Genomic DNA, 27,487 nt, shown 5'->3' with positions numbered 1-27,487 from the left:
CCGAGGCTCCCGCCCGTGGCCCGGCTTGGCCCCCAGGAAGCGAGTTGCGGCCGGCGGGGCGGGCAAGTTCTCTCACCCCAGCACTCCGCTGCCGTGGCCCTGTGGACTCCGCTTCCCAGGCTCCTGGGGGAGCGGGAAGGGTGGTCGAGGGTCGCCCACGTCTCGTGATCCCAGTCTCCCACTCGCCCAATGGTGGGCCCGAGCAAACGGGACTCTCGGGACGGTCCGGGGTGGTTCTTAGGCTTCCCAGCCTGGCGGCGTCGGCCCCGCCCCGTGCGATCGTGAACTACAAATCCCAGCAGGCTCCGCGCCACGAGCGCGAGTCGGGAGGCGCGTCCAGCCCGGAGCCTGCGCGGTGCGGCGGCCGGAGCCTGGAGTACCACACCCCCGGGAGGGACGGAGGGGAGGCTGAAGCATCCGAGGCATTAAAGCATCCGAGGGAGCCGGAGGGGAGGAGAATGGAGTGACAGAGACACGCGGAGGGTGGGGGGTGGGGGGGAGAGTGTTGAGGGAGGGGGGAGGGGGGACACAGAGGGAGGAAGAAGCGACGGCGGCGGCTCCTCGGTGCAGAGGGGGAAACTCCGAGGGCTCCGGCAGGAATAATGCGGTAGCCCGGCGGGCGGCTGGCTCCCGGCTCCGGCAGCAGCGGCGGCGGCCCGAGCGGCGGCAGCCCGAGCAGCGGCAGCGCCCCGGGCGCTGACAGCCCCGCCGACCGGCCCCCTCGCTGACCGCCGGCTGTCAATGGAGCTGGAAAACATCGTGGCCAACACGGTCTTGCTGAAAGCCCGGGAAGGTAAGCGGCTGGGCGGGTGCGCGCCTGGCGCATTCGCCGCGGGCCGGGGTGCGGGTGTCGGGCGCGGGGCGGTTGGGGCTGTGCGTGTGCAAGGATGCCCGCAGTGAGTTGGTGGCGAGCAGGACAGCTCCGAGGGCTGTCTGTAAATGTTTGAGGGGGGGGGTTGCCCTTGTACTCGGAGAATTAAGACTTGGGGGGGGGGCGGAGGGAGAAGGTGAAGAAGGTTGCCGAGATTAAGATGTTAAAATAACCCCCCAGTTTTCCAGCTCTTAACCCTGCGGAGCGGGCGATCGCCGCCGCCGTTGGAGGGTTAGTTGGGAGAGCATTCTTTCAGGGAGAGAGGGGCAAGCGTGCAAATAAAATAGCTTTCGGAGTCGGCGCCAGAATGGTCCTGTGAATGCAAATCGGTGTGTGTTCTTTCGGGGACGGTGTGTGTGTGTGTGTGTGTGTGTGTGTGTGTGTGTGTGTGTGTGGTGGGTGATGGAATTAGCAGAAGCCAAGTCTTTGCTTGTGCAGGCTGAGTTGATAGAGACTATTGCTGGAAACCATCCTCTGGGAATGTTTCTTAGGGAAATCCCGTCGTGTGGAAGGAAGCCTTTTTAAAGGCAAAGTAAGATGTTGAGGAATTAGCCTGTTTACAGAATAATGAAGGATGGCTGTACACATCACCTAGGAAATAATCGTTTCAGAGCTGCTTGTTTTGCTCCCCTGCGGGACTCCCCCCCTCCCCCCCTCCGGCCCCAAGTCGGATTGGAGGCAGATAAACTGAACTGTTTGGGTTTGGCTCGGTTAAGCAAGGTAAGTATGTTGGCACTTAGATGAGTTTGGGATGCAAACCCTCAGAATTCCTGCATTTGGCTGGCAGGAAGTGTCGTCCAAATGGAGTGAGCAAGATTCTAAGTCTTTCCTATAAACACTTATTTTGACTGTTTCTTGCAATTAAAAAAAAAGTGACCCAGAAACTTAGATGTTTCCTAAAAGGATTGTGTTGTGTGTGTATAAATACATATATTTAGGAATACCTGGAATGTATGTAACATCTCTTTTGCCAAGATTTGGATTCTTGTACACAGCTTTTTTTTTAACTTAAAAAAAGGGGGGGTGGGGAGGGGAGCTCCCTTTCCCGGGAGGAGGCTTTGTTTGATGCCTAAGGTGGAAGGCAGACTAAAGTTGACTTTAGAAGGATCCTTGGTAAGCAGCCCATGAAAATGCCATAACTACTTCTTAATATTTTCATTCACCCACTTTGATGAATGAGGGAAGAATTTCTGGCCAGCAATAAAACGATTCATGTTTATCCAGCCCATTCCTTCACCTTGCGGCTTGGTACACACTGTGCAGCCAGTGATGCACAACCACCATGGGCTGAGTTTCAGCAGCTCAACCTAGTGTTCATGATGCACTTTTGTCACTTGTCACTGTAAAGCAACTACCCAGTATGTTTGTTTTGAAAACCCAGAAGAGAGTCTATGCTTTGAAAACACTGGACAGAGTTTGATAGGGAAGTTTACCCCCCCACCCTTTGATTTGTCACGAACAGATTTGGACTGTAACTTGGTGACTTGAGTTCCTAAAGCCTGTGGGGTGTTTTGTTTCTTTCTTTGTTTTCCCTTAACCTGACATTTTTAGTGAACTGGATCAAGGTGGAGCCGGTGGGCTCTCCTGTGGGCTGAGCAGTGCAATCCTGGAGGAAGACCTGGTCTGTAGCCTTCAAAGCAAGCCACCTAGTGGTGGGAAGTGGTTGTACAGCTCAGGGCCTGGGGGCTGGGAAAGTTGTCCCTCCATTCTGAAATTACTTGTTGGGAAATCTCTGGGCATGATGGTGTTGGAGGCCTGCGAATTTCACTGGTTCCTCCCGTGTCTAGGGAATCTGCTTCCCAGATTTGTTGTGCTAGATATTTGTCTGCCTAGAGGGATTTTTCTTCTTCTTCTCTTCTCTCAGTATTTGGTTGCTTCTTTTAAAATGTTTCACTTAGACTGGGCAAAGTGGTATCAATTATCCCCTCTCCTCCATTGTTCTCCCCAGTGCTTTTTGCTGAATTGACTAGCTGGTGTTTTTGCTTGTCAGGTTAGCAAATGGGTTTTTTTCAGAGCCCTAGGGAGGAGAACTCCAGATTGGAAGTATATGGAATTAAGGCAGAATTACAGGGACATAGAAGTGCTCAAGAATGTGTCTTTTGTGCTTTTTCCTTTTAAAGGCTTTCCATTTTCTGTGAGAGTTTGGTAGTCATCTGGTGGTGAGAAACAGCTCTTAAGGATGACTGCAGAATAGAGAGGACTTGACCTGTAAGGAAATATGGAGAGATTGGTACAAGGATGAGAATAAATCATTTATGCAGAAGTTATCTTCTTAAATTTTCATTTCCCCCATTTTCTCTCATGTCTAGAGAAAATCCACAATTTTAAGTCCTACTTAACAAAGACTGAACCTTTATTAAAGATCTGAACCCAGGCTGGGAAGGTGGCTCAGTGGTAGAGTGCTTGCCTTGCTTTCATGAGGCCCTGGGTTCGATTCCTCAGCACCACATAAGCAAAAAGAAAAAAGCTGGAAGTGGCACTGTGGCTCAAGTGGTAGAGCGCTAGCCTTGAGGTGAAGAGCTGAGGGACAGTGCCCAGGCCCAGAGTTCAGGCCCCATGACCAGACCCCCCCCCAAAAAATTAATAAAGATCTGAGCCCAGATAGCCTAATTACTGTGGAAAACTTTCAAATAAAATTTTATTTTTATTTCCGTTATTTTTTCTTTACACTTATTGTCTTGAAATCATTCGGTTAAATTTAACTATTTTCTAGATTAACTATGAAATGAAAGCCTAAAGAGATTGAGCCATGCCTATCATGCACAAAGGTTTAATCCCCGAGACCAAGAAAAAAGAAAATAAGCTTTAACTAGTGACATAGCTAACTTTATAATAAATTAAAAAAAACTAAATTGTCTAAAATGTTTAAAACACTATTTAAAAGATTACTGTGAATGGTTACAGATGAGAAATATAATTGGTGAATGTGAAATTTGATTTAGTTAATAAAATACTTGTAAACTACTATTTCTTTTGTGGTATTGGGGATTGACCTCAGGGCCTCACACTTGCTGGACAAGGGCTCTACCACTTGAGCTATGCCCCTAGTCCTATTGTAAACAAGTTTAAATGTGGCTTTCAAATAAAAGTCACTTATGTCCCAAACAATAGACAGACATTGAAGAAAGACAGACCCACTTTGTGAATGCTATAATTTGTAGTTATCTATGTTAGTGGCGAACTTGGGGAACTATCATTTGATATTATTACACATTCTTAAAAGCAAATGGCTTGTATATTTATCATACATGCAAATTCTTACCATATTAAAGTATGTATGCTGGGCACTGGTGGCTCACACTTATAATCCTAGCTACTGAGGAAGCTGAGATCTGAGGATAGAGGTTCAAAGCTAGACTGTTCAGGAAAGTCTGTGAGACTCTTATTTCCAATTAACCACCAAAAAGCTAGAAATAGAGCTGAGGCGCAAATAGGAGAGCACCAGCTTTGAGTGAAAAAGCCAAGTGAGAGCATGAGGCCCTGAATTCAAGTAACAATACTGGCCAAAAACAAAACCAAGCTGGGTGCCGGTAGCTTACCCCTGTAATCCTAGCTACTAAGGAGGCTGAGATCTGAGGATCACAGTTCAAAGCCAGGTCTGGCAGGAAAATCTGTGAGACTCTTATCTCCAATTAACTACCAGAAGACCAAAGTGGCGCTGTGGCTCAAGGGGTAGAGTACTTGCCTTAAGCTGAAGAGCGCTCACTGTAAGCTGAAGAGCAGAGGGACAGCTCCCAAGCCCAGAGTTCAAGCCCCACGATTGACAAAAAAAACAACAACAAAAACCCCAAAACCACACCCCCAAACAAACAACAAAACAAATGTATAAACTGGAAAACATTAATGTAGAAATGAAATAGAAATGGTTTATTAAAAATAATTAGAAAATATAGTAGGTAAGTTGCACTTTGTGACAATTCTCTTTAAATTAAAGATAGTGATTTAAAGCCGGCACCACTGGCTCAAATCTGTAATCTTCGCTGGTCTGGAAGCTGAGATCTGAGGATTGTTGTTCTAAGCCAGCCCAGGTAGGAAAGACTCTTATCTCCAATTAATCATCAAAAGGCTGAAAGTGGAGCTGTGGCTCAAGTGGTAGAGCACTAGCCTTGTTCTGCAAAAGCTTAGGGATAATGCCAGGACTCTTGAGTTCAAGCTAAGGACAGGGGGTGATTGGAAAGATAGTGACTTAAGTTCAAAATTCTCAGCTCCCTGCAGTGTATTTTGGAATCTTTACTTGTCCTAATCTCATGAGTAAGCAACAATTTGATCACTTAAAGACTTCAGATTACACTCCTAAAAATGATTGAGGAAACAATGAAGTTGAGACTGAATTCACGCCAATTTTTGGAAATGAGGTAAGTGATTAAGCATTTAATGAAAAGGAGACCCAGACTAACTCTTCTATCTATTTACATTTCAGAATCTCAGAAAATTGGCAGGCAACCTAGTGTTGAAATAATGGTAGTGAGACAGAGTGTTTGCAGAGTGCTGTTTGTGAGTTTCTTTTCTGTTTTCGTTTGGTTGGTCATGGGGCTTGAACTCTGGGCCTAGGCGCTGTCCCTGAGCTCTTCATTTCAAAGTTAGCCCTCTTCCACTTGAGCCACAGCACCACTTCCAGTTTTCTGGTGGTTAATTGGAGATAAGAGTCTCACACTTTCCTACCCAGGCTGGCTTTGAACTGTGATCCTCAGATCTCAGCCTCCTTAGTAGCTAGGATTACAGAGTGAGCCACTGGTTCCTGGCCGTTTGTGAGTTCCTTTTTTTGCTTTGTTGAAGTAAAAGTTTTCAACTTTTCTCAGTCAGGATCTGTGGTCTCACTACTGGGAGAACACTGGTGAGAAAATTTTTTTCAAGTTGCCAACCTTTCCATTCTTCCCAGGCCAGGAGTAGCTGTATCTGATCAATAAAGACGTCAGAGGGAGTATTTAAGCATATTTTCCTGAGTTTGAGGCTAGCAATCACAAAGTACAGGAACTAAGAAGTCAGGAACATTAATGACTTTGCCATTTGTCACAGTTGTTGAAAACCAGAATGTGCAAGAACCATTTTGTCAGATAACACTGCAACTTGTCTTCCTGATGATCAAGATATGGGACCTGGGAGGAGGTGAAGCTGGGGCTGGGGGGAGGCTGGGAAGGATTGCAGGAGGAAATGAGCTGGCAGCGGCCCTAGGAAGGGCAGGCTTTGCTTTGGCTGGACCTGGCATTCCACAGCAGGTTCGAAGCCAGAGCTCATTCCACCTCTCTCCCTCAAACCTAGCCTAGTTCATGATGCTGAGACTGAAATGTGGCTCTATTGTTAGAAATTTGCCATGTCTGAGCCAGGCACTGGTGGCTCACGCCTGTAATCCTAGCTATTCAGGAGGCTGAGATTTGAGGATTATGGTTCAAAGCCAGCCCAGGCAGAAAAGTCCATGAGACTCTTTTCTCCAATAAACCACTAGATAACCAGAAGTAGTGCTGTGGTTCAAGTGGTAGAACACTTGCCTTGAGCTGAAGAGTGCAGGGATGATGCCCAAGCCCAGAGTTCAAGCCTCACAACTGACCGAAAAAACAAACAAACAAAGAAATTTGCCATGTCTGAAAGCTTGCAGCACAACCCCCCCCCCCCAACAGCTTTGGGGAAGCTGACTTATTCTGCCCAGAGCTTCTAACCTTAGGGTACCAAAGAGTAGCTTTCAGCCTGGCTGAGGCAGATAGTGTGTGGCCTATTAAATACAAGGCTGTTAAAAGAAACTGCCTTTTATTTTGTGTAGTTTCCTTTTCAGTACTGACAGCATGGGGGTAGAGAAACCAAACCAAGAGCTGTATTTCAGAAGGCTTTCTTACTGAAAGTTTTCAAATGATGATAGTAGTTAATCTCACTGCCTGTTTTTATAATCATCAGATAAATGCCCACAAGACTCTCATCTTTCAGTAGCTTAGCTGCTTCTTGTCAGATCCTGAACTCTAAAGAACATGATTCTTCCAGTGCCCAAACTAATCCTTGTTTAAATTATGTCTTCAGAAGCCATAACTCTTGTAGTGGCTTGCAAAATAATAGCTTTGGATCTGGGCTAAAGGTTGCAAGAAAGCTCAAGTGAATTTTAGGCACAGGCTCACTATTTGACCAAGTTCACCTTTACTAAGGGCTTTTTTTTGGGGGGGGGTCCAGTCATGGGGCCTGAACTCTGGGCCTGGGTGCTGTCCTCAGCTCTTCAGCTCAAGGCTAGCGCTCTACCACCTGAGCCACAGCGCCACTTCTGGCTTTTTTCTTTTTTCTTATGTGGTGCTGAGGAATTGAACCCAGGGCCTCATGCATGCAAGGCAAGCGCTCTACCACTGAGCCACCTTCCCAGCCCCTACTAAGGGCTTTTTGACCCAAGCCTGAGGACTTCCTATGTTCTTACAAAACATCCGGATCTGCAGGTGATATTTAAAGCTAATATGTGTGACCAATAGATTTGTGTCTCCACGTAAAACATAATAATATCTAAATTAGTAATTGAAGTTACAAAAAAGTATTGTTGCCATAGGTCTTGCCAGTCAGAAGTGAAACCTGAGAAAACAAGTGTTGAGAAGATCCTTAGGAATGTCTTCAATCCTAGCACCTTCAGCCTCCCCCCCTTGCTTCTCACATCAACTTAGATTAGAGACACGAGGTCCTAAGATGTGACTTTAAATAATTAAAGTGTATTATATAGACTTAAACTATAGGGGTGATTTATATTTCAAAACATATCCTGTTATATGTAAGCAAAAAGTTTTAAGACTATCTTAAATATTCACAAAATTTATTTTTGGAGGGCAAAGACAATGTTGTTCCTTTTACTGCCAATCAGACACTGGGGAAGCATTCCATTTTGTATAAATCATGCTACTTTTTAAAAAGAAAGCAGTTACTTCCTGACTGGCCTCTGCCCCCACACCCATTTGTCTTTTGAGAAAATGATTCATTTGTCTTCTGAAACTCTTCCAAGGGTAAATTCATTTGTGCATCCAGTCACCATTTGGTTATTGAAAGGCCCTGGGCAGAGGTGATGTTGGCCTTGGATAAATGCATGAGCATGGTTTAAGAGAGGGAATGGTATACACTATTATCTTTTGAGGCTGTGTTTTTGCTTTTTGTGGTGGAGGGATCAAATACAAGGCCTTGTGAGTGATAGGTAGGTAAGTGCCCTACATGAGTCTTTCTTATAGTTTTTGTTTTTGCTTTTTTGGTATTGGTCCTGGGGGCTTGAACTCAGGACCTAGGCTCTGTCCCTGAATTTTTGTGCTCAAAGTAGAGCCACAGCTCTACTTCTAGCCTTTTTGGGAGTTAGAGATAAGAGTCTCACAGACTTTTCTGCTCAGGCTGGTTTTGATCCATGATCCCCAGATCTCATACTCCTTTTTTTGGTCTGGTTGTGTGTGGGGCCTGAACTCTGGGCCTGGGCGCTGTCCCTCAGCTCTTCAGCTCAAGGCTAGCGCTCTACCACTAGAGCCACAGCGCTTTTTTCTTTTTGCTTTTGTGGTGCTGAGGAATCGAACCCAGGGCCTCATGCATGCAAGACAAGCGCTCTACCACTGAGCCACCTTCCCAGCCCTTGATCTCATACTCTTGAGTAGTTAGGATTACAGGTGTGAGCCACCAGTGCCTGGGCTTAAGGTTTGTTTTGTTTTTGTTTTTAACTGACAAAACTAGATACCAGCAGAACTGGATTCTTCCTTCTCCACCTCCCCAAAGAGCTAAGACTGACTGTAGTGTGAGATAGGTAGATCAAGGTACAAACCCTTTAGCTGGTGGATCATGGCACGAATTCCTTAGTTAATGGACTATGGTGTAACACCCATATCCAGTGTGAATCTCATAGCTGGAAACCCTGCTGTGAAACTTAGAGGTGCATAGACTGGGGTGGGAACTCGTGGCTAGGTGGACCACAGTATGAATCCTGAAAACTGTAGACTCTGAAGTGCCTGGACTTTGGACTGTGGGCTGGGAGACCAGTATGTGATTTAGGGATAATTAATAGTTTCTATTTGAGGTTTATGTCTGAATCAGGAAGACAGGTGCTCATTTTCTATGAAGTGGTGGTGTTTTTATGAATGTCACTTCCTACAGATGGAAAGCACTAAGAACAAGGACGGGAGGAGTCTTTGGTTGAGGAAGGACAGGCTCCTGGAGGACTGAATCCCCCAGGCTTGGCTGTCTTTCCAGAGCAAAGTCTGGGCCGTTGATGGGCTGCAGTTCCGGAGAAGAAAGGTGGGGACTGCCTTCCTTGTTGACTTTTTGTGGGGATTGGGTTGTGGTGTCCTCTAACATGGCCTGTCCCTGGGAATGACCTGAAATGTCATTTTGTTATTTAGTTCTCTTAATGGGCTCTGTCTAACATGGTAACTACTGGCTATACATCACTATTTATATTTAAATTAGTTTTTAAAAATTATTTATTATTATTTATTATTTATAAAATTAGTTTTTATGCATGCTAGGCACATTTATTTCAGTGTTCACTAGCCACATGAGGCTAGTGGCCACTTACTGGACAGTAGAGCCTAGAACATTCCTGTCATAGCACAAAGTGCATTCCATCAGAGCAATTCAACAGAGTTCTACACAATAAATGGGTGTGATACCTTATGACTTCTGACATGAAAGATGAAGGGAGTGTGAAAGAAAGCCAAGAGATCAAGTGACAGAATAGGGCAGAGAAAGGGAGAGAGGAAGAAAGAAATATGAAACAAAAATGGGTGGGAGGAAGAAAGACCCTCAGAGCCGGAGTGGAGGAGAGGCCTGGAGAGACAGGCTATCCAGCTTGAGGCACTGACTGTTTGGTTCTGGGATGAGCGTGGATGTTGGTGATGGTGGTGAGGAACCACCATGCCCCCCTATTTACATAGCTTATTGGGAAACTTGCCTAAATTAAGCAACTGACTTTCCTGATTCGGATTAAGTGCATGGACCAGACACATACAGAACCTGTATTCTTTCTTGAAACTCCTCATGTGAGAGTGTCCTCAAATAGTCATTTTATTAAGGAAAAAAAAATTAAGTCAGGAAAGAATTGCAGATCCACAGAAAGAAGAAAAAGAAACTTCGACAAACTTCATAAAAGCAGTCTGACCTGAGAGTAAAAATAAGCTAAACAATTAGAAGTGTTTCCACTTATTCTGGACAGGACTGAGCTGAAATGAGAAAAGATGTATTTGAAGATGTCAAAGACAGACTAATTACTTCAAAATGGACTCTCCTTAACACATACTGTTTCCCACAAGATTTGAAACATTTTAACAGTTACTGAGTTAAGGCATACTTGTGAAGGGAAGATAGCATTTGAAACAATGTAATAGTTAGGTATTTGTTCTTCATTGTCTAGATAGGAACACTACTTGGCTATTTGAAGTAGTTCCAGAGCCAGCTGATGATATCCTTCTGACAGAAGGCAGTTAGGATACTTGTAACAGGGCCAGCTGGGTCTCCAGGAATTTGTAATCTATAGAGGACCAATCTTTTTTTTTTTTTTAAAGGCAACAATGAAATGAATCTCAAAGGATATCTTCCAGGACCTGTGCAGAAAGCAAAAGAAGCTGAGATAAACCATGAGAACATTCCTGAGTTGGGAAGTAGTAGAGGCCACAGCCTTGATGGAGCCCAGTCTTTCTTCATTTCCAGAAGGAAGATGACCCTTGACTTAGTGGATAGGGAAACCAAGAGGAAGCACGTGTCCAGAGTCCTTTGAGCTGTGGATTTTGGGGGAGTAGTCACAGGTAGATCAGCCTCCCAATGTCTACACTGTCTCCACATTCCAAAACAAGCCTTTCTTCTCCTTTGTAGTAGCGGAAACTAACACCAGACATACTTCTCAGGGTGGAGTGTTTTTTTTTTTTTAATTGTGAAAATACCATATAGAGGAGTTACAATTACATGGGCAAGATAATGAGTACATTTCTTATAAAAAATTGTTGCCTCCTTTGTTTCCCCTTCCCATCCTTTCCTATCTCCCCCGCCCCCAGTGATTTTAAAATGTGAACACTCACAAAGTAACAGAGAAAGTTTGTCTCTATCAGATAAAAGAGGTAAACAGGGCTTGCAACTTCCCTCTCAGACTCTGATTTCAGAGAAGTGCCCATTTGAGAGTAGTTGAATAGTGACAGATAGGTGAACTTTTTCTGTAGGTGATTCTGTTCAGCAATACTGATGCATCATCAGGTGATTGTGTGGTTGAGGGGTAGGTGGGATATGGGTATGCTGTGTACATGTCCTTACATGCATGTACATACACCAGCTTTTAGGATCCCCATTACCTGAATGAATTCTCTCCCTCCACCTGTGCCTCACCCACAGATTCATCAAATGAGCAAAATTAGTCTTGTAGAATTCTTCCTCCCCATAGGGTTAGTGGACAAAGGCAAATGGTGGGGGGGTTGTAAAGATGGTGACAGGAAGCCCCATTATTGGGAGTGGCATAACATTTCCTTGGCAGAGCAAGAGCTAGGGAGTAGATGGATCTTTTCCAGCTGTGTTGGCTTTTCCTGTGCAAGCCTTGCACGCTCTGTGCTCCCTTTCTACTCCATTTATCCTTGCGTTCAGGCATGTCTGCTGATGGTGGGACTTGAGGTGTGTGTATCTAGTTCTCTACAGTTTCTTAACACAAAAGTGGCAGTCTAGGTCGAAATTCAGGACATCTTGGTCCCTTATGAAAGTGGGCCCATGGAGTGGCCTTTTATTTTTCCCCCAGAAAAATCTCTTTCAGGGTTAATCCTTTTCCAGTTTTCAGTGAGTGTTTTCATTTACAAACCATGTCAATATAGGTGTGTGTGTGTGTGTGTGTGTGTTGCATCAATTTAGCAATTTTTACTTTGGGAAGTGATGGAATCTAAGAACCATGGCTGTACTTGAGGGTCTGCTGTTGGACATCGGCTCCTGGCCGGGAGGCAACATGATGTCACTTACCGAGAATAAGGGGACAGGAAGTCATGCCTTTGATCTGCTGCTGCAGGGGAGATGTAGCTCTGAACTTACCCATCCCAGGAAGGAAATGGGGGGGGGATAGAGTTACCCAACTACAGGATGGAGGGAGTCCAGCTAGTGTCATTGGCCTGCATAGTTGATAAAAAGTCTTGTGAAACCTCATTTGAAAATGGAATTACATCTTGCTGAGTCTTTGGCAGAAATTCTGGAATGGAAGCAAGCTGAGAAGGGTCAGTAAGTGGCCCAGGAAGAGTAGCTTTTAGTAACTAATGCAGAACGTGCTCTCTCGCTCTCTCTCCCCCCCCCCTCTCTCTGTCTTTCTCTCTCACGAGTCCTAGGATTTGAACTCATGGCCTGGGCACTGTTCCTGAGCTTCTTTTTTGCTCAAGGCTAGTACTCTACCACTTGAGCCACAGCACCACTTCTGGTTTTTTCTGTTTATGTGTTTCTGAGGAATCGAACCCAGGACTTCATGCATGCTAGGCAAGCACACTACCACTAAGCCACAATCCCAGCCCTCTGCCTTCTCTTCGTGTCATCTTTAATGTGCCCAGGACAAGCAGGGTGCGATGTGCAGACAATATCCCATGAGAAACAATCAAACTCTAGAAGAGACAGGGATGGAGCCAGGACAAAGAATTTGGCTGTTGACTTGAATGCCAAAGGATGCTCCAACATCTTCATTTTCCCAGGCTGGAGTTGCTGTGGGAATAAATGAGCCCACACTTACAGATGAGGATGGGTGTCATGGGAGGATGCGCCTGGAACATCATGGATGTTCATGAATATTTCTAGAATGAATGGCTAATATTATGTCTATGTTACGGGAAGGAGAGAGGGAGAGCAGAGAAAGCAAGATACTTAAAGTTTAAAAGACCTTGATGTCACTGTAGCTGGCAAATTAGGAAATGCTCCAACATGGCTAAGAAAGATTAACTAAGGGTGGAGGGCCAATAGGAAAAAATGTTTTCCAAATGTTTTTCTTAACTGTGAAAAACGTTTGGCAAGTTTCCCCTCCCCCCTCAGTTGGAAGTGGTTTGTTGTCGTTTTGGCAGAAATAAATATTTGCATTAGACCAAATGTTCGGGGCAAACGCTTCTCTCCAATTTTGAGGCTCAGCTTGTTGGAGGAAATGCTTTGTGCTGAAAACACTCATCCTTTTCTGGCCAAATTGAAGGTAGCTGAGGGTGAGGGCTTTGCACGCTTTGCTTATCATTAGTAGAATGAGTCTGAGAAAGTGGAAAGAAAATAAGAAACCAGGCAATGATCCTTCTAGACCTGGGAATGGCTGATGACCTGGTATCTGAAGGGTGCAATCATTAAAGAAAAATTGCCTTTCTGCTCACAGGCAGAGCGGCTGGGTCCAATCAAAACAAGGAAAGCGTATGTTAACTTGGAGGAGAAATTTCTAAACATTCAATTCTGTAATCTCTCTGAAGAGGAAAAGGCGAACCTGTTGGAGCTTTCAGGGTGATGCCAAACCCTGTGATATATAATAATTAGTAACCACTGGTTATTCTGCCACATACTCATTTCCCAAACCACTAACCACCACTTGGGATGGAATGCACTAGGCCTATACATTTGCCTCAGATGTCTTCCCATCAGTACTACCCAACTAGAGAGGACTTTCAAAATTGAAGCTTAATTCTTAATTCTTAATAGCAAAATACAAATTAAGGAAGAGAAGGCTCATTTTCTTTGAATGGCTTATCAAGGTGAAGGTCCGTCTTCAGGTACACTTCTTCGTTTACCTCTCTGTAAACCACTGGATGGCTGATTGTTTTCTATCATGGTGTCTGGTATTCTTGCTATGATTTTTGGGAGCCTGAAAACATTTCAGAAATTACTCTGATGGTGCAGAGGAGGTGAGAGGCCTATGAAAAGTCAAGTTCTTCCTGGGTAAGTGTTGAGAAGTGACTCTGAACTGTGGAATTACTGTTACCTTGGCTGGGCCCACGTGCTCTAAAAACCTGCCTTGTGTGTAAGAGTAGAATTTTCAATGGGAGAAAAATTCTAGTGGGAAATAACCCTTTTGGGCTGTTACCTAGTATTTAGTTGGTACTTACTGTGTACTTGGCACCCTGTTGGGCTCTGGGAGAAGGAAGTAGAAGGCAACGGGCATCTTCTTTCTAAAACACAATTTAAAAATGATCAAGCCCTTGAGGCTATCATTTTATTTCCTCATCCCAATCCTGTGATTTCTTCTCCATTCTTTTTTTTTTTTTTGTCGGTCGTGGGGCTTGAACTCTGGGCCTGGGCGCTGTCCCTCAGCTCTTCAGCTCAAAGCTAGCACTCTACCACTTGAGCTACAGCGCCACTTCCGGTTTTCTAGTGGTTTTATTGGAGATAGGAGTCTCACAGTCTCTCCTGCCCGGGCTGGCTTTGAACCTCGATCCTCAGATCTCAGCCTCCTGAGTAGCTAGGATTACAGGCATGAGCCACCAGCGCCCGGCTCCAGCTTTTTTCTTATGTGGTGCTGAGGAATCGAACCCAGAGCCTCAGGCATGCAAGGCAAGCGCTCTACCACTGAGCCAACTTCCCAGCCCTTCTTCTCCATTCTTACTGATGAAGAATCTAGGCTAGAGAGGTAAATTACCTGGAGCACCTGGCTGTCTCCACGTCTGATTCTTTCTGTTCCCACACAGCTGCGTTCCTCAGAAATCTAATCAGCTATTTGGAGCATCAATGCTAATATATATAAGACCTTAACAAATGAATCAAGCATGCAGCTGTGACTCACAGTAAATAGGAGGAATTCTGTCTAATTTTTTAGATTGCAAAAAAAAATGTGCACATATAACACTTGCTCTGAAGAACATTCAAACTAGGGAAAGAGCATCAAGAAGAAAGTAAAAAGAAAAAAAAAAATCCCTCTTCCATACACACCTGCTACCGGTCCCGCTACTGAGATGATGATCACTGTCTGCATTTATGTGGCCTTTCCCAGCTTTTGTGTATGCACAAGCGAACTTAGATCTCATTCTCCCTGCCTTTTATGGAATGGGGTATAAGCCTTGTCTACTGAGAAAGTTCAGAGTGCTTAATCTACCTCTAGCCCTTTTTATGTTAGTTATTTTTTGAAGAGTGTTATGTTTTTGCCCTCGCTGGCCTGGACTATGATTGTCCTGTTTATACTGCCCATGTAAGCTAGACTGACATATGTGCCCCACCATGCCCAGTTTTTATTGGTTGAGATGGGCAGTTGAGAACATGTGGCTCAAACTGGCCTCCATCTACAATCCTCCCCATCTCTGCCATCCAAGTAGCTGTGATTGTAGACTGGAGCCACCAGGCCTGTTTAGAGATATCATTTAATGTAAGTGGAGTCTCTTATTTATGTTGTTTTGAGCCATTTTCAGGCAACTCTGTGGCAGAACCTTCTGTTTTTAGTGTCCTATGAAATGTGTGGGTGGTAGGAAATATTGGGAGAGACTTTAGAAGTTAAGTATGTATCAGGGGCATGCTGGACATTTTCTTTTCTTTTTCTTTTCTCCTTTTCTTTGTTGGTTGTGGAGCTTGAACTCTGGGCCTGGGCACTGTCCCTCAGCTCTTCAGCTAAAGGCAAGTGCTCTACTACCTGAGCCACAGTGCCACTTCTGGTTTTCTGGTGGTTAACTGAAGATAAGAGTCACACAGACTTTCCTGCCTGGGCTGGCTTTGAACCATGATCCTCAGATTTCAGTCTCCTGAGTAGCTAGGCTTACAGATGTGAGCCACTGGTGCCCAGCTATGTTGGGTATTTTCTAACCCTTAGGTATTAAATGGTTCTAACGAGGTTAATGTCTTTGATGAGTTTTGTATTTAACCAAGCCCCTGTTTGGGGGGCACTTAGACTTTCTACTGTTGAACTATATTACAAGCAGCATAGGAATAGCAACCCCTTGTATAATCCTTCTGCACGTACAGACTTAATTTTTTTCTCCTGTGGGAGTGTCTGCCTCATAGCATCCTCCTCCTCTTTGGGAAGAATGCTAATAATTTCCAAAATAGAATTAGGGTCAGCCCTAGTGACCCTAGAGATGGCCAAAGGACATTTTCTTATGAGAAAGGAGCATGACACTTGTGATGTGACGTTTTTGAGACCTTTGGAATTTAGCATCCTTCTCTTCTGAATTATCACTCATCTTTCCTAGGCGATTCACAGCTTGGGATGGAGAAAAGTTAAGGTTGAGTTTATCATAGATTTTGCTTGTCAGGGACTCTTTTTGCACATGTAAATCAGGCTGGACATACAGGCTCAGACAAGCTTATAGCTTTGTGAAGGAGGGACAACTTTTTCTTTGAGATAGGGTTCCACCCAGGATAGCCTGGAATCTCACATGCGTGGATCATTTGATCATCACCCTGTGGGATGACCTGGGAGTTGTACTTGTTGCTTTTATGCCAATTTGATAAGAAAATCAGGCTCAGAGAACTAAAGCAAGGACTCACTTCCCTTCTGGTGCTAACCAGTTGCTCAGTTCTCATATCTCAGGGCTCTTGGTTTTAGGTGTGCTGTTCACAGCTCTCCACTGCACGGGCACCATTGTGTAATGGATCAGACCTTAGGTCAGAAAGTGTTCTGAGGACCACGAGCCCCTTCCAATTCTCCCAATTTCCCCCAGGTACTGCGGCTTTGGCTCTACTCATGATATTTCCCCTGTTTTTTTTTTTCTTTCCTTTTCAGTTCCTGTACAGTATTCTCTCCTGTGTGGGGTTTTGTTCCATCACTGGTAACTGATTTGGTTGAGAGTTTGCATGTGATTTACTCAGGTGAGGCCTGCACGATTCCTACCTGGAGAATAAAAGTATAAATAAAAACAGACCTAGGGCTGATGCTGGTGGTCTGTGGCTATCATCCTAACTACTCAGGAGGCTGAAATTTGAGGGTCGCAGTTTGAAGCCAGCCAGAGCAGGAAAGACTTTTAAACCTCCAGTGAACTACAAGAAAGCTAGAAGTGGAGCTGTGGCTCAAAGTGGCAGAGGGCTAGCCTTGAGCACAAAAGCTCAGGGTCAGCACCTAGCCTATTGGAGGGCAGAGGGGTGTTTTCTCCCTTGAAACATTTGTAGGTGTGTGATCTCACATTTTGGCACTCACGGCTGCCTAGAAGCATCAGGGTCTACAGGGGAAAAGGCTGTTCTTACTGGACGTGGCTCCGAGTTTCATGTCACCTTTGTCTGCAGGATGGATTGTCCCACCCACAGCCAGAACCTACCTGCCCGGGAGGATGGACCTAGGTCTAAAGGAAACCCACATAGTTTCAGTGCGAGGGCTTAACAGAGCCTCCAAAGTTGGACAGTACCCATGCCTGGATCTTTGAACCCCAGGCTGATCTGGTGTCCTGTGGCTGTTGTATACTACTCCATAAACTGAATGGCTTAGAAATTTGTTGTCTTGCCAGTGCTGGTGGCTCACACCTGTAATCCTACCTACTCAGGAGGCTGAGATCTGAGGTTCAAAGCCAGCCCAGGCAGGAGACTTCGTGAGCCTCTTATCCAATAAACCACTAGAAAACTGGAAGTGGCAGTGTGGCTCAAGTGGTAGAGCACTTGCCTTGAGCGCCCAGACCCAGAGTTCAAGCCCCATAACTGAAAAAAAAATTTGTTTTCTCACACCTCTGGAGACCAGATGTCTAAAATCAAAGTGGAAGCAGGGTCCTCCTCCCCTGGAAGATGCTAGAAGGATCAGTTCCAGGCCTCTCTCCTTGTAAATAACCATTTTCTCCTTGTATCTCTTCATACCATCTTCTGCCTCTGTCTGTTTCTCATCATGATTCTCTACCTGCCACCCTGTTGTAGTTTTATTATGACATGGTCTCAGTATGTGGCCCAGGCTATCCTGAAACTCTTGATCTTCCTGTCTCTACTTTCAGAGTGCTGGGATTACAGGTGTACATCACCATGCCTGGGGCATTCCTTCCCTTTGTTTGTGGGTACTAAGGATTGAACTCATTCTTCATGCTTGCTAGTCAGGTGTTCTGCTGCTTGAGCCATGCCACTAGCCCTTTTGGCTTTTAGTTATTCTCCAGATAGGTTCTTGTGTTTTTTCCTGGGGCTAGACTTAGACTGTTATCTTTTACCTACTGTCTCCCTTATAGCTGGGATGACAGGCATGAGTCACCACATCATATGTGTTGGTTGAGATGGGAGTCTCACTATTTGTCCAGGCTGGCCTCAAGTCATGCTCTTTCTGATTTCCACCTCTCAAATAGCTGGAATTACAAGTGTGAGCCACCACACTCAACTGATTTTTCTTCTTTATAAGGATACCAGACATACTGGAGCAGGGCCTGCCCTAAGGCCTCATTTGAACTTGACACCTTCTGTAAAAACCCTATTTTCAAGCCAGGCACTGGTGGCTCACAATTGTAATCCTAGCTACTCAAGAGGCTGAGATCTAAGGGTCACAGTTTGAAGCCAGGCAGGGCTGGCTTATGAGACTCTTATCATCAATTAACCACCACCAACCCAGAAGTGGGGCTGTGGCTCAAGTGGCAGAACACTATCCTTGAGCAAAAGAGCTCAGGGACCGTACCCGGGCCCTGAGTTCAAGCCCCAGGACTGACTGGCACACAAGTCTATTTCCAAATAAGGTCACATTCTAAGGCTTTGGTGGTGCCTTTGGAATCTGAGGAGAGGGGAACACAGTAGGACCCAGAACACAGGCCCTGTTCATGACACACTCCATCAGAAGGTCCTGGGCAAAGCCTGGAATCTGTGTTTGAGGAACTCCCGGAGAGTTCCTGTGTATGTGCCAGGTATAATGAATCCACAGAACCCAACAAGTTCTTGCTCTTCTGCATCTCCTCTGTGATTGTCTGAGCCTCAACTCCAGCCTGGCTCTGTGCACAGGACTTCACTCTGCAGCCTCCCACAGCTGGTATCTATCTCTCCTCTGCTCATTCCATTCAAATCACTGCATTAAAGAAAAATACATATTAGGTAGACTCCTTGCCTCCCCCTGAGGGCTGGGACCGGGGCTTCACCGGGTGCTGAAGGTGTCCCAAGTGTCAGCCAGTGAAGGCCAAGAATGTTGCACAATATCACCCATGAAGTTCTGTTTTTATATCTGGGATGAATGCATTGATTTTTGCTGAGGGAGCCTCCAGTATCAGAGGACACCTGTGATGCTCCTTGGAGGGATGGACATCAGAACCAACCCAAAAGGGAAACTGTGTCACCAACCTACTGTGTGACCTTAGGTGTATCGACCTCTCTGACCCAAAGTGTGTAAATATGTAAGTTGGCTCAGGTGATCTCTGAGGTCCTTTTCATCTTCCCAATCTTGAGAATTTGCTGGTGCATTTTCTACTGATAGTAATTTAACTGTGGGTACTTCCTAATAGAATGGGATGTTAGTTTGAAGAGCAGACAGTACACATTAGAATGAAAATTACCCCCAGAGAAAAGAGTTAAGAGTCAGGAGGGATTACATTCATAGTACAAACAAACAGAACAAAAACCTGCTGCTTCTAATTTAACTGCTGCCTGCAACTAAAGAAAGGGAAATATATGATGTTAGTATTTTCTTTGGTGGATTAAACAAAGGAAAATGAAATTAAAAAAATAGATTGTTCTGCATTGTATTGTCTTTCCTGAAAAAGTTTAAAAATGCATGGTTCTCCATCTGGCCAAAGAAAACAATTAAGTAAAGACTGTTGAGAAAACGTGAGAATCTCACATCCTGACATGACTGATGGATGCATCTCAGGATAGACATGAGACATTTCCAAGGAGTTAGAGGCTGAGAAGCATCACCTGCTTTTCAAGTAGGAAGGACGATGTTGGGGTACGCTGTTGCCACCCAGAAGGAAAGAAGCAGAGACTTGAACAGGCTCAACTAGGACTCCAGCAGGTCCCTGGCAGATCCTGGCTATCAGTCGCTCAGTTGCCTGCACTACTAGGCCTAGACACCTGCCTTATCTGCCCAGATCCCATATTATGATCCACAACACTGCTGTTCTTTCCAGATTTCTACAGTTGAACCCCCAGGTAGAAGAGATTGGTGATTTACACCAAGCTGGCTAACTTGCCTGAGACCAATATGCTATGAATTTTCTTTCTTAAGTCTCAGGCTGGTGAGGCAGTGGTCAGACTGACAGTACAGGTGGGTTGAATACACATGAACAGTGGCTTAATCTCACTAGTAATCACAAATTACTTAATATTGCCAACTCCTTCCTTCCCAAATGTCTCAGACATTGATAATGTCCCATTAAGGACGCGTGGGTAAGCTAGGGGCTGGTATGGATGCATTTACAATTTCAGTTTGGGAGGTTGGGGTGTGAAGATTATGAGCTCAAGGCCAGCTAATTAGGGAGACCTTGTCTTTAAAAAAAAGTAATAACTTTTTTTTTTTTTTTTTGGTCAGTCGTGGGGCTTGAACTCTGGGCTTGGGCGCTGTCCCTGCGCTCTTCAGCTCAAGGCGAGCACTCTACCACTTGAGCCACAGTGCCACTTACGGTTTTCTGGTGGTTTATTGGAGATAAGAGTCTTATGGACGTTCCTGCCCGGGACAGCTTTGAACTGAGATCCTTAGATCTCAGTCTCCTGAGTAGCTAGGATTACAGGTGTGAGCCACTGGCGCCCTGCTTAACTTTTTTTTGTTGTTGTTGTTTCAAACCATACATGTTGATTGTTGAGAGGGGTGAAAATGGATGAATCTTTCTCAAGGACAGCTTAGCAATGTAAACATTGAAAAGTATAAAACTGTAGTCCTTGACCTTGAAACTCCACTTCTAAGACTTTATCTTATGGAAAAGTCACTGTACAAATGAAATTCAGGATGTTGTTCAGTAGCTGGGGTGTATAATGTAGATAAGTTAGAAACAAAGCTGGGTGTGCTGGCATGCACCTGTATTCTCAGAATTTGGAAGGCTAGGGGAGGATGAGGAAGAAAAGGAGGAGAGAGAGAGAATCATATTCAAAGGGTGGACTTATACATAACTCATTAGGAATTACAGGGATCTAGTTGTGGGGATTTAGCACACTGGTAGGGCACTATTCTTGCTTGACCAGCTGGGAGGCTGCTAGACACATCATCTAGAGTAACTAGGGACAGGCCTGGGAAGGCTGGGCTCCTGTCAGCACTATCTAGTGAACTCACAATGAGCAGGGCTGCTTTTGGGGACAACCATCCAAACCTACTGCACTGATAAGATCCAGGGCCTCCTAGAGTACTAGGAGGAGCTAAACTCTTCTGGAGTGCAAAGATGACATAGACCAAGTCTGTTTGATCAAGACCATTACCAGGTGCACTTTAAGAACAAAGGCAGTCTTGATGGTCAGAGAAATGGCATTGGGCTGGGTCTTGAAGATAGGTAGCTAATATGTGAAGTGCTGTCCATGGAGCCAGGTGCTGGGAGGGAGAAGCATGTCTTTCACTATAGTCCAGTATATTAGAGATCCTTGTCTTTTGCACAAAGGAGTTTCACTAGAGAGGCTGAAGCACTTGTTCAAGGTCTCAGCAAGTTAGTGTTGCAGCTTGGACTTAACTCTCCAGCCTGCACTGTGGGGATGAGTTCCCCCTGTTTGAGGTTACAGGGTAGCCTTAGATGGAGACCCTGTATCTTGGCAGTACAGGAGGACAGAGCCCAGTTATCACCATAACGGGTGGGGGCACCTTGAGGTCTGGAGTATATAGTATAGAGTAACAGGGAGAAGGCAGGCTGGAGCTGAAGATGGTCTATGGAGAGATCTTCAAATGCTAGGCTGAGAAGTGGGGAGTTCATCTGAGCAGAGCTGCGGATACTGGCTGTGCTTGAAGATAACAGGCTCTGACAGTCAAGAGCAGAACATTCTGAGAAGTATACAGAGCCCCAGAGTCCTGCAAAAAGGAAGGTGTGGGGATAGGTACGCGCCCCTTGGGGAGGCTGAATCTATAGCATTTGCACCTTTGGGAGATGGAGATGGGTGGAAGAACCCTCTGCAGGATTGCAGGACAGTGCAGAGATGTGTCTGGCTCTGGGGAAAGGCAAGCTTGGTTCAGGCCACTGTGAGTGGCAGATTGGCCAGCATGGAACCTCAGAGGATACAAGGCTCCTACAGGCCAGAGACGTGGGCATAGCAGAAGAAACTAGGAGGGGAGTTGGGGGGGCATGATACTGTTTTTCTCTGCCCAACAGATACTTCCATCTGGTGTGAGCAACCTCTGTTTCTCTTGGAGAACTGTTTTCCCTCATACTGAATCCTCAAGGTTAGGTGGGGATGACTTCTCATTGGCTGCCTCAGTGAATAGATGAACCACCCCTGGCCACTCAGAGCCTATATTGTCTGACTCCAGGGATGGGGTCAGGGATGGGGATGTGATTCTTGGGTCAGAGAAGGCTGCCATTCTGCTGCTGAGGCTGCCACATTGAAGGAAGGGAAGTTCCCGAGCCACCCAAAGTCATTGCCACAGCTTGTGGGAGAATAAAAGGCCAAAGGGTATGGGAGAGGGTGGGAATTAGATAACAGAGACAGTGACTGAGAGTGACTGAGAGTAACTGAGAAATCGAGATTGCTCTTTGTGCTGTTTGATTGATTTTGGTCTCCAGCCATCCTGGGAGCCAAGTGTGCTCCTTGGGCAAACTGATGTCCTGATTTGCTCAGGAGGAAGAGCTATACAGTGGGGAGACTTACCTGAAAGGGCCAGAAACTGCAGGCCCCAAAAGACAGGACATTGGTAAGAGGAAGAAGTCCCTTGAGACAAATCTGAGGCTGGACAGGACATGGGTAAGAGGAAAAGGTCCCTGGAGATAAATGTGAGCTTTTGTCCCAGGCTTTGCATGGTCCAGGTGCATTTGATGCTTGCCACAAACAGACAATACAGTCTCCAGCCTGGCTGCTGTTGTGGGACTCCAGTTGTGACAAAGAAGAAAAAGATCAGGAAACAGGTAAACAAACATTCCTGTCCCCATGGAAATGGGAAACCAAGGTGTTAGGAACAGTAGCTGTATGTGAGTCCGGAAGTGGATAATGTCCACACACATTGGTTTGATCCCCGTGGAAGCCTGCACATGTCCATAAATTCATTCCTTAGCCAGCTTCTCCAGGGCTGGCTGGCACCTCCCATGAGCTTTGGTCTCACCATAGTGAGAACAGCTATAAACTGAATCCACAGCTTATATGTGGGGGCCTCACAGCCTCCCTTTGGGGTAGCTGCTATTTTTACCCAGCTCTACAGATAAGAAGATGGAGTCTCAGAGAGACACTCTCACTTTCTCCAAGGTCACAGAAAGGAATGGAAGAGCTTGGATTTGAACCCAGACCATTAACTCTGTTAATCACCATATTATACTATATCATGTAGGTGAGGAAAAAAACATACCAGTACAAGTCGTTCATGTTTTACACATTTGATTTTATTTACCCTCTGCCATAAACTTAGTAGGAAAGTACAACTGGTTAATCTCATTTTATAAATGAGGAAACTGAGGCATTCAGGAATCTTGCCCAAATTTTACTGTCTGTAGGAGGCAGAAATATATTTTAAGATTATCTTTTTCAGATGGATTTGAAATGCTAATGTGCCTTGAGTTTAATTTGGAAGCTTGGGATGGGTGATAACTGTAATTTCTAAATCTGGCTTTCATCAATCATGATGTTCTTCATGTGCAAATTTATATTAGATCAGGAGCAGGAACATGAAGGATGAAGAATTATGGCACCTTGATCGTTCTATTGTTGGAAAGCCATTTTCTGTGGTTCACAAACACGTAAGGAATTGGACAATGTTAAAGCCAAAGATCGAGTTTTAAAAACAAAATCACACCATTCTCTATGTAAATTGGTTCCTTGGTGAAGAAAGAAACCAAATGTACTACTGTTTGTGGGCTGTCTGGATGTGTTACAAATGCTGTAGAGTGGGAGTGTGTGACAATTTTTTTTTTTAAATTGAGGGCCCATTACAAGACACACTTGGGCTGCTTCAACTCCCTGAAGCTCATGAATTGGTTCAAGAACAAAAAGCATGAATCACTTTAATGTGGTGGTGCAGGGACATCTGCCTGGATAATTTCTGACCTTTTTCTTTTTGGATGTGTGTTATATATAAGAATTGCTGCTTGATTGGAGGTAGGCTTGGGGACCTCTAGCCTCTAAGTTTTGTGAGAACAGGGTCTGTGTGTTTATTGCTTTTTATTGTGTTTAAGTATCATAGATAAACAGTAAGTTGTGGGGTATTTTGTGTTTGTTTTTGTTTTGAGACAAGGTTGCTTTGTAGTCTAGGTTAACCTTGAACTAGCAATCCTCTTGTTTCAGCCACTGGAGTTCTGGGATTACAGGTGTGTATCACTATGCCCAGCTTGTAATAAATTGTTAAAAATTAACAGTGAACCCAGGAATACTTGAATTCTCCCCTACGCCAGGTCTCTTTCTTCATAGGATGCTCCTAAAGGTCTGATGGGTAGCTAAATACTGATGAGATCTTGTAACAATGGTCCAGCTGGTCTGAGGCCCACAGCCAGGGTGAAACTCTGGTCGGCTAGAGGAAGTGGCCTAATCTGAGAGCCCAAACAGCCCCCTTCCCTGCTGTCGCTCAATTTGTACCATCCTTTTAGAACAGCAGAAGGCTCTTCTCCACCAGGACAGGAAGAAGTGGAGCCAGGAAGATTCAGGCAGCAGACCTAGAGGCTCTGGGTCTTGCTTTGAGCTGGTTTAAGCTTCAGCCAGAGAGTAGCAGTAGGCCTGGTGATCTGAGGAGGAGGTTTGGGTTGGGCATCATAGTGGCCTGCTCAGGAAAGATTCTGCTTTTACTCAGGGAAGACTCATGGTAAAATAGCTCTTGGGTAATGCAGATCTCCAGCGCTTCGTATTTCCTAAGTAGGCACTCCTATCTTTGAGCTATGTCTGTTATTTTTCCTGCCCAGATGAATGCCTGGGAATGATCTACCTGGTAAGCTTCCTTGTAGTTAGGTTAATAGGCCTACACCATAAAGTCTGGCTTTTGTTGTTGTTGTTGGTTGTGGGGCCTGAACTCTGGGCCTCGGTACTGTCCCTCAGCTCTTCAGCTCAGGCGGTACTCCTGGCTTTTTCTGCTTATGTGGTGCTGAGGAATCGAACCCAGGGCCTCATGCATGCAAGGCAAGTGCTCTACCACTGAGCCACCTTCCCAGCCCCATCCATGGAAGGCAAGGACTTTACCACTGAGCCACTTTCCAGCCCAAGTCTGGCTTTTTGTTGAGAAAGAGTCTCACAGACTTTTTTCTGCCTAGGGTGGCCTTTTGAACCATGATCCCAACAATCTTAAGTAGTTAAAATTACATGTGTGAGCCATGGACAACTGGCTAAGTTCTGATTTCTTTCTTTCTTTTTGGTACTGATACTGGGGTTTGAACTCCATGCCTGTTACTCTCATTCACAGCTGACACTCTCCAACTTGAGCTGCACCTTCAGCATTTTTCCAGTTAATTGGAGATGACATCTAGTATATTGTTTTGCCCAGGCTGGCTTTGAACCTCAATTTTCCAGGTTTTAGCCTTCTGAATAGCTAGGATTATAGACAGGAGCCATCTGTGACTGGTATAAGCTCTGAGTTTTAATTGATTATTTGAGATGTGTGCATACTGTACTGAGTATTTTGTGCACTTTTCTAGTGTTTTTGCTGAACTTCTGTTTCCTGTTCCCCTTTCTGTTGTACAGGGGATGTTAATACCCCATCATCTATAGCACACACTGTCTACATGTAATGTCTCTTTATCCTTAGAGAGGTCTTAGCTGTGTAGCACCATTACCCTCATATAACAGGTAAGGAAATCAAGGACTTGAGAGACAATGTCATGTGACTTCTCAGTTGTCTAAGCCAAACACAGCAATAGGATTTTTTTTTTTTTCTTTTTGGTGCTAGTCTTGGACTTGCACTCAGGGCCTGAGCACTATGCTTGAGCTTTGTTGCTAAAGGCTGGTGCCCTGGGCTACATCTCCACTGCTGGCTTTCTGATTGTTAACTGGAGATAAGAGACTCACAGATTCTCCTGGCTGGGCTGACTTTGAATCATCATCCTCAGATCTGAGCCTCCTGAGTAACCAGGATTATAGGAGTCAGCCATCAGTGCCCAGCTGGAACAGGACTCTTAAACACCCGTTTCTTTTACACTGTGTCTCTGACCCATCCCTGTTTTGAGTTTGGGAACAAAGGTTTGGACCTTTGTTTAGTGAGCCTGTTAATATTTCAGTTACTGGTTTTGTTGTGTCTCTGGATTTGTATTTTGCATATATATATTTAGTATATATTTACATATATGTATATATGTGTGTATAGATACATATATATGTATATGTATATAGATACATATACATATATATGTATCTATACACACATACATACATACTAAAAAGAGCCAGGTCCATTGTATCTTTCAACAAAGCTGATAGGGAATTTCTGTAAGTGAGTTTGAGTGAAGTAAACCATATATTCCTGCGTGAAAAATAAGATTGCTGCCGGGCGCTGGTGGCTCATGCCTGTAATCCTAGCTACTCAGGAGGCTGAGATCTGAGGATCGCGGTTCAAAGCCACCCCGGGCAGGAGAAACCGTGAGACTCCTATCTCCAATAAACTACCAGAAAACCGCAAGTGGCGCTGTAGCTCAAGTGGTAGAGTGCTCGCCTTGAGCTGAAGAGCTGAGGGACAGCGCCCAGGCCCAGAGTTCAAGCCCTACGACCGACCAAAAAAAAAAAAAAAAAGAAAAATAAGATTGCTTCCAGAAAGCTCCCAAGAGACCATAGCCCCTCAAAGAACTGGGCTGTGAGGAGTGAGGGTCTGGCCTGCTGTTAGCCATATCCTGTCCTCATGCTATGCTGTCCCCACCCACTAGGCCACAACCACGGATGTTGTTTCTGGCACTAGATGTTGCTGGTGCCTAGAAGTGTAGTCTGGGTGGCAGCAGGCACATGCTGAGAGAATACAAACGAATTTCACTTGACCTTCCTGATTTAAGACTTTTCTTAGACGATTTCATGTGTTGGCAATAATAGGGGAGAATTCTTGTATAGTAATATTTTCTACAATTAAAGAGACAAGTGTGGTCATTACAGCCTGTAATCCCAGCTGTTTAGGAGGCTGAAGCGGCAGGATTGGAAGTTCAAGACCAGCTTGGGCTATAGCAACAACTTTACAGTTGAATATTGGTTGTCATTTCTGGGCCAAAGGTCCAGGCTCTTAATTTCACCATAGACGTTGCTGTGCCCTCTTGCATTACACCACGTCCTCTTTACTCATTTCTGTCACCTGACTGGCCTTTGTTTCCGGGCCAGTTTCTTCCATAGTTTATTTGCCTTGCAAACTCTGTATGCAAAAGAACACATTCCCCTTTTAACAGGCCTATGACTGCCCTTGAGATCTAATGTCAATGGATATTAATTTAGTTCCTCTAAGTCTGAGAATAAACTTTTTACTGTGTGGATACTTAGCAGTAAGAAACATATCTCTGGATGGAGAGACCACTAGCCATTAACCAGGTATCCAACAGACTAAGTGGATGGGCTGCCTTCAAGAAAGTAATTCACCAAGCTGAATGGTAAAAGTAGTATTAGCTGCCATGTGCCAGTGGCTCACGCCTGTAATCCTAGCTACTCAGGAGGCTGAGATCTGAGAATTGTGGTTCAAAGCCAGCCCGGGCAGGAAAGACCGTGAGACTCCTATCTCCAATAAACCACTAGAAAACCGGAAGTGGCGCTGTAGCTCAAGTGGTAGAGTGCTCGCCTTGAGCTGAAGAGCTGAGGGACAGC

General features: G+C 45.1%; 1 protein-coding gene across 1 annotated transcript in view; it reads left to right on the top strand.

The window, feature by feature from the left end:
* Positions 1-498: 498 nt before the first annotated feature.
* The window catches only part of Grk5 (G protein-coupled receptor kinase 5), a 189,233-nt gene continuing 162,244 nt past the window's right edge, over positions 499-27,487 (top strand). Inside the window, exon 1 of the mRNA XM_013021982.1 lies at positions 499-793. Within this exon, the coding sequence (XP_012877436.1) occupies positions 742-793 (52 nt within the window). The 5' untranslated portion in view covers positions 499-741. The remainder of the gene's footprint in view (positions 794-27,487) is intronic.

This window comes from Dipodomys ordii, unplaced genomic scaffold (genome assembly GCF_000151885.1).
Source record: "Dipodomys ordii isolate 6190 unplaced genomic scaffold, Dord_2.0 Scaffold58, whole genome shotgun sequence".
Lineage (NCBI taxonomy): Eukaryota > Metazoa > Chordata > Mammalia > Rodentia > Heteromyidae > Dipodomys > Dipodomys ordii.
Note: the sequence above shows the minus strand (reverse complement) of the source record. Positions and strands in the feature narration are given on the sequence as shown.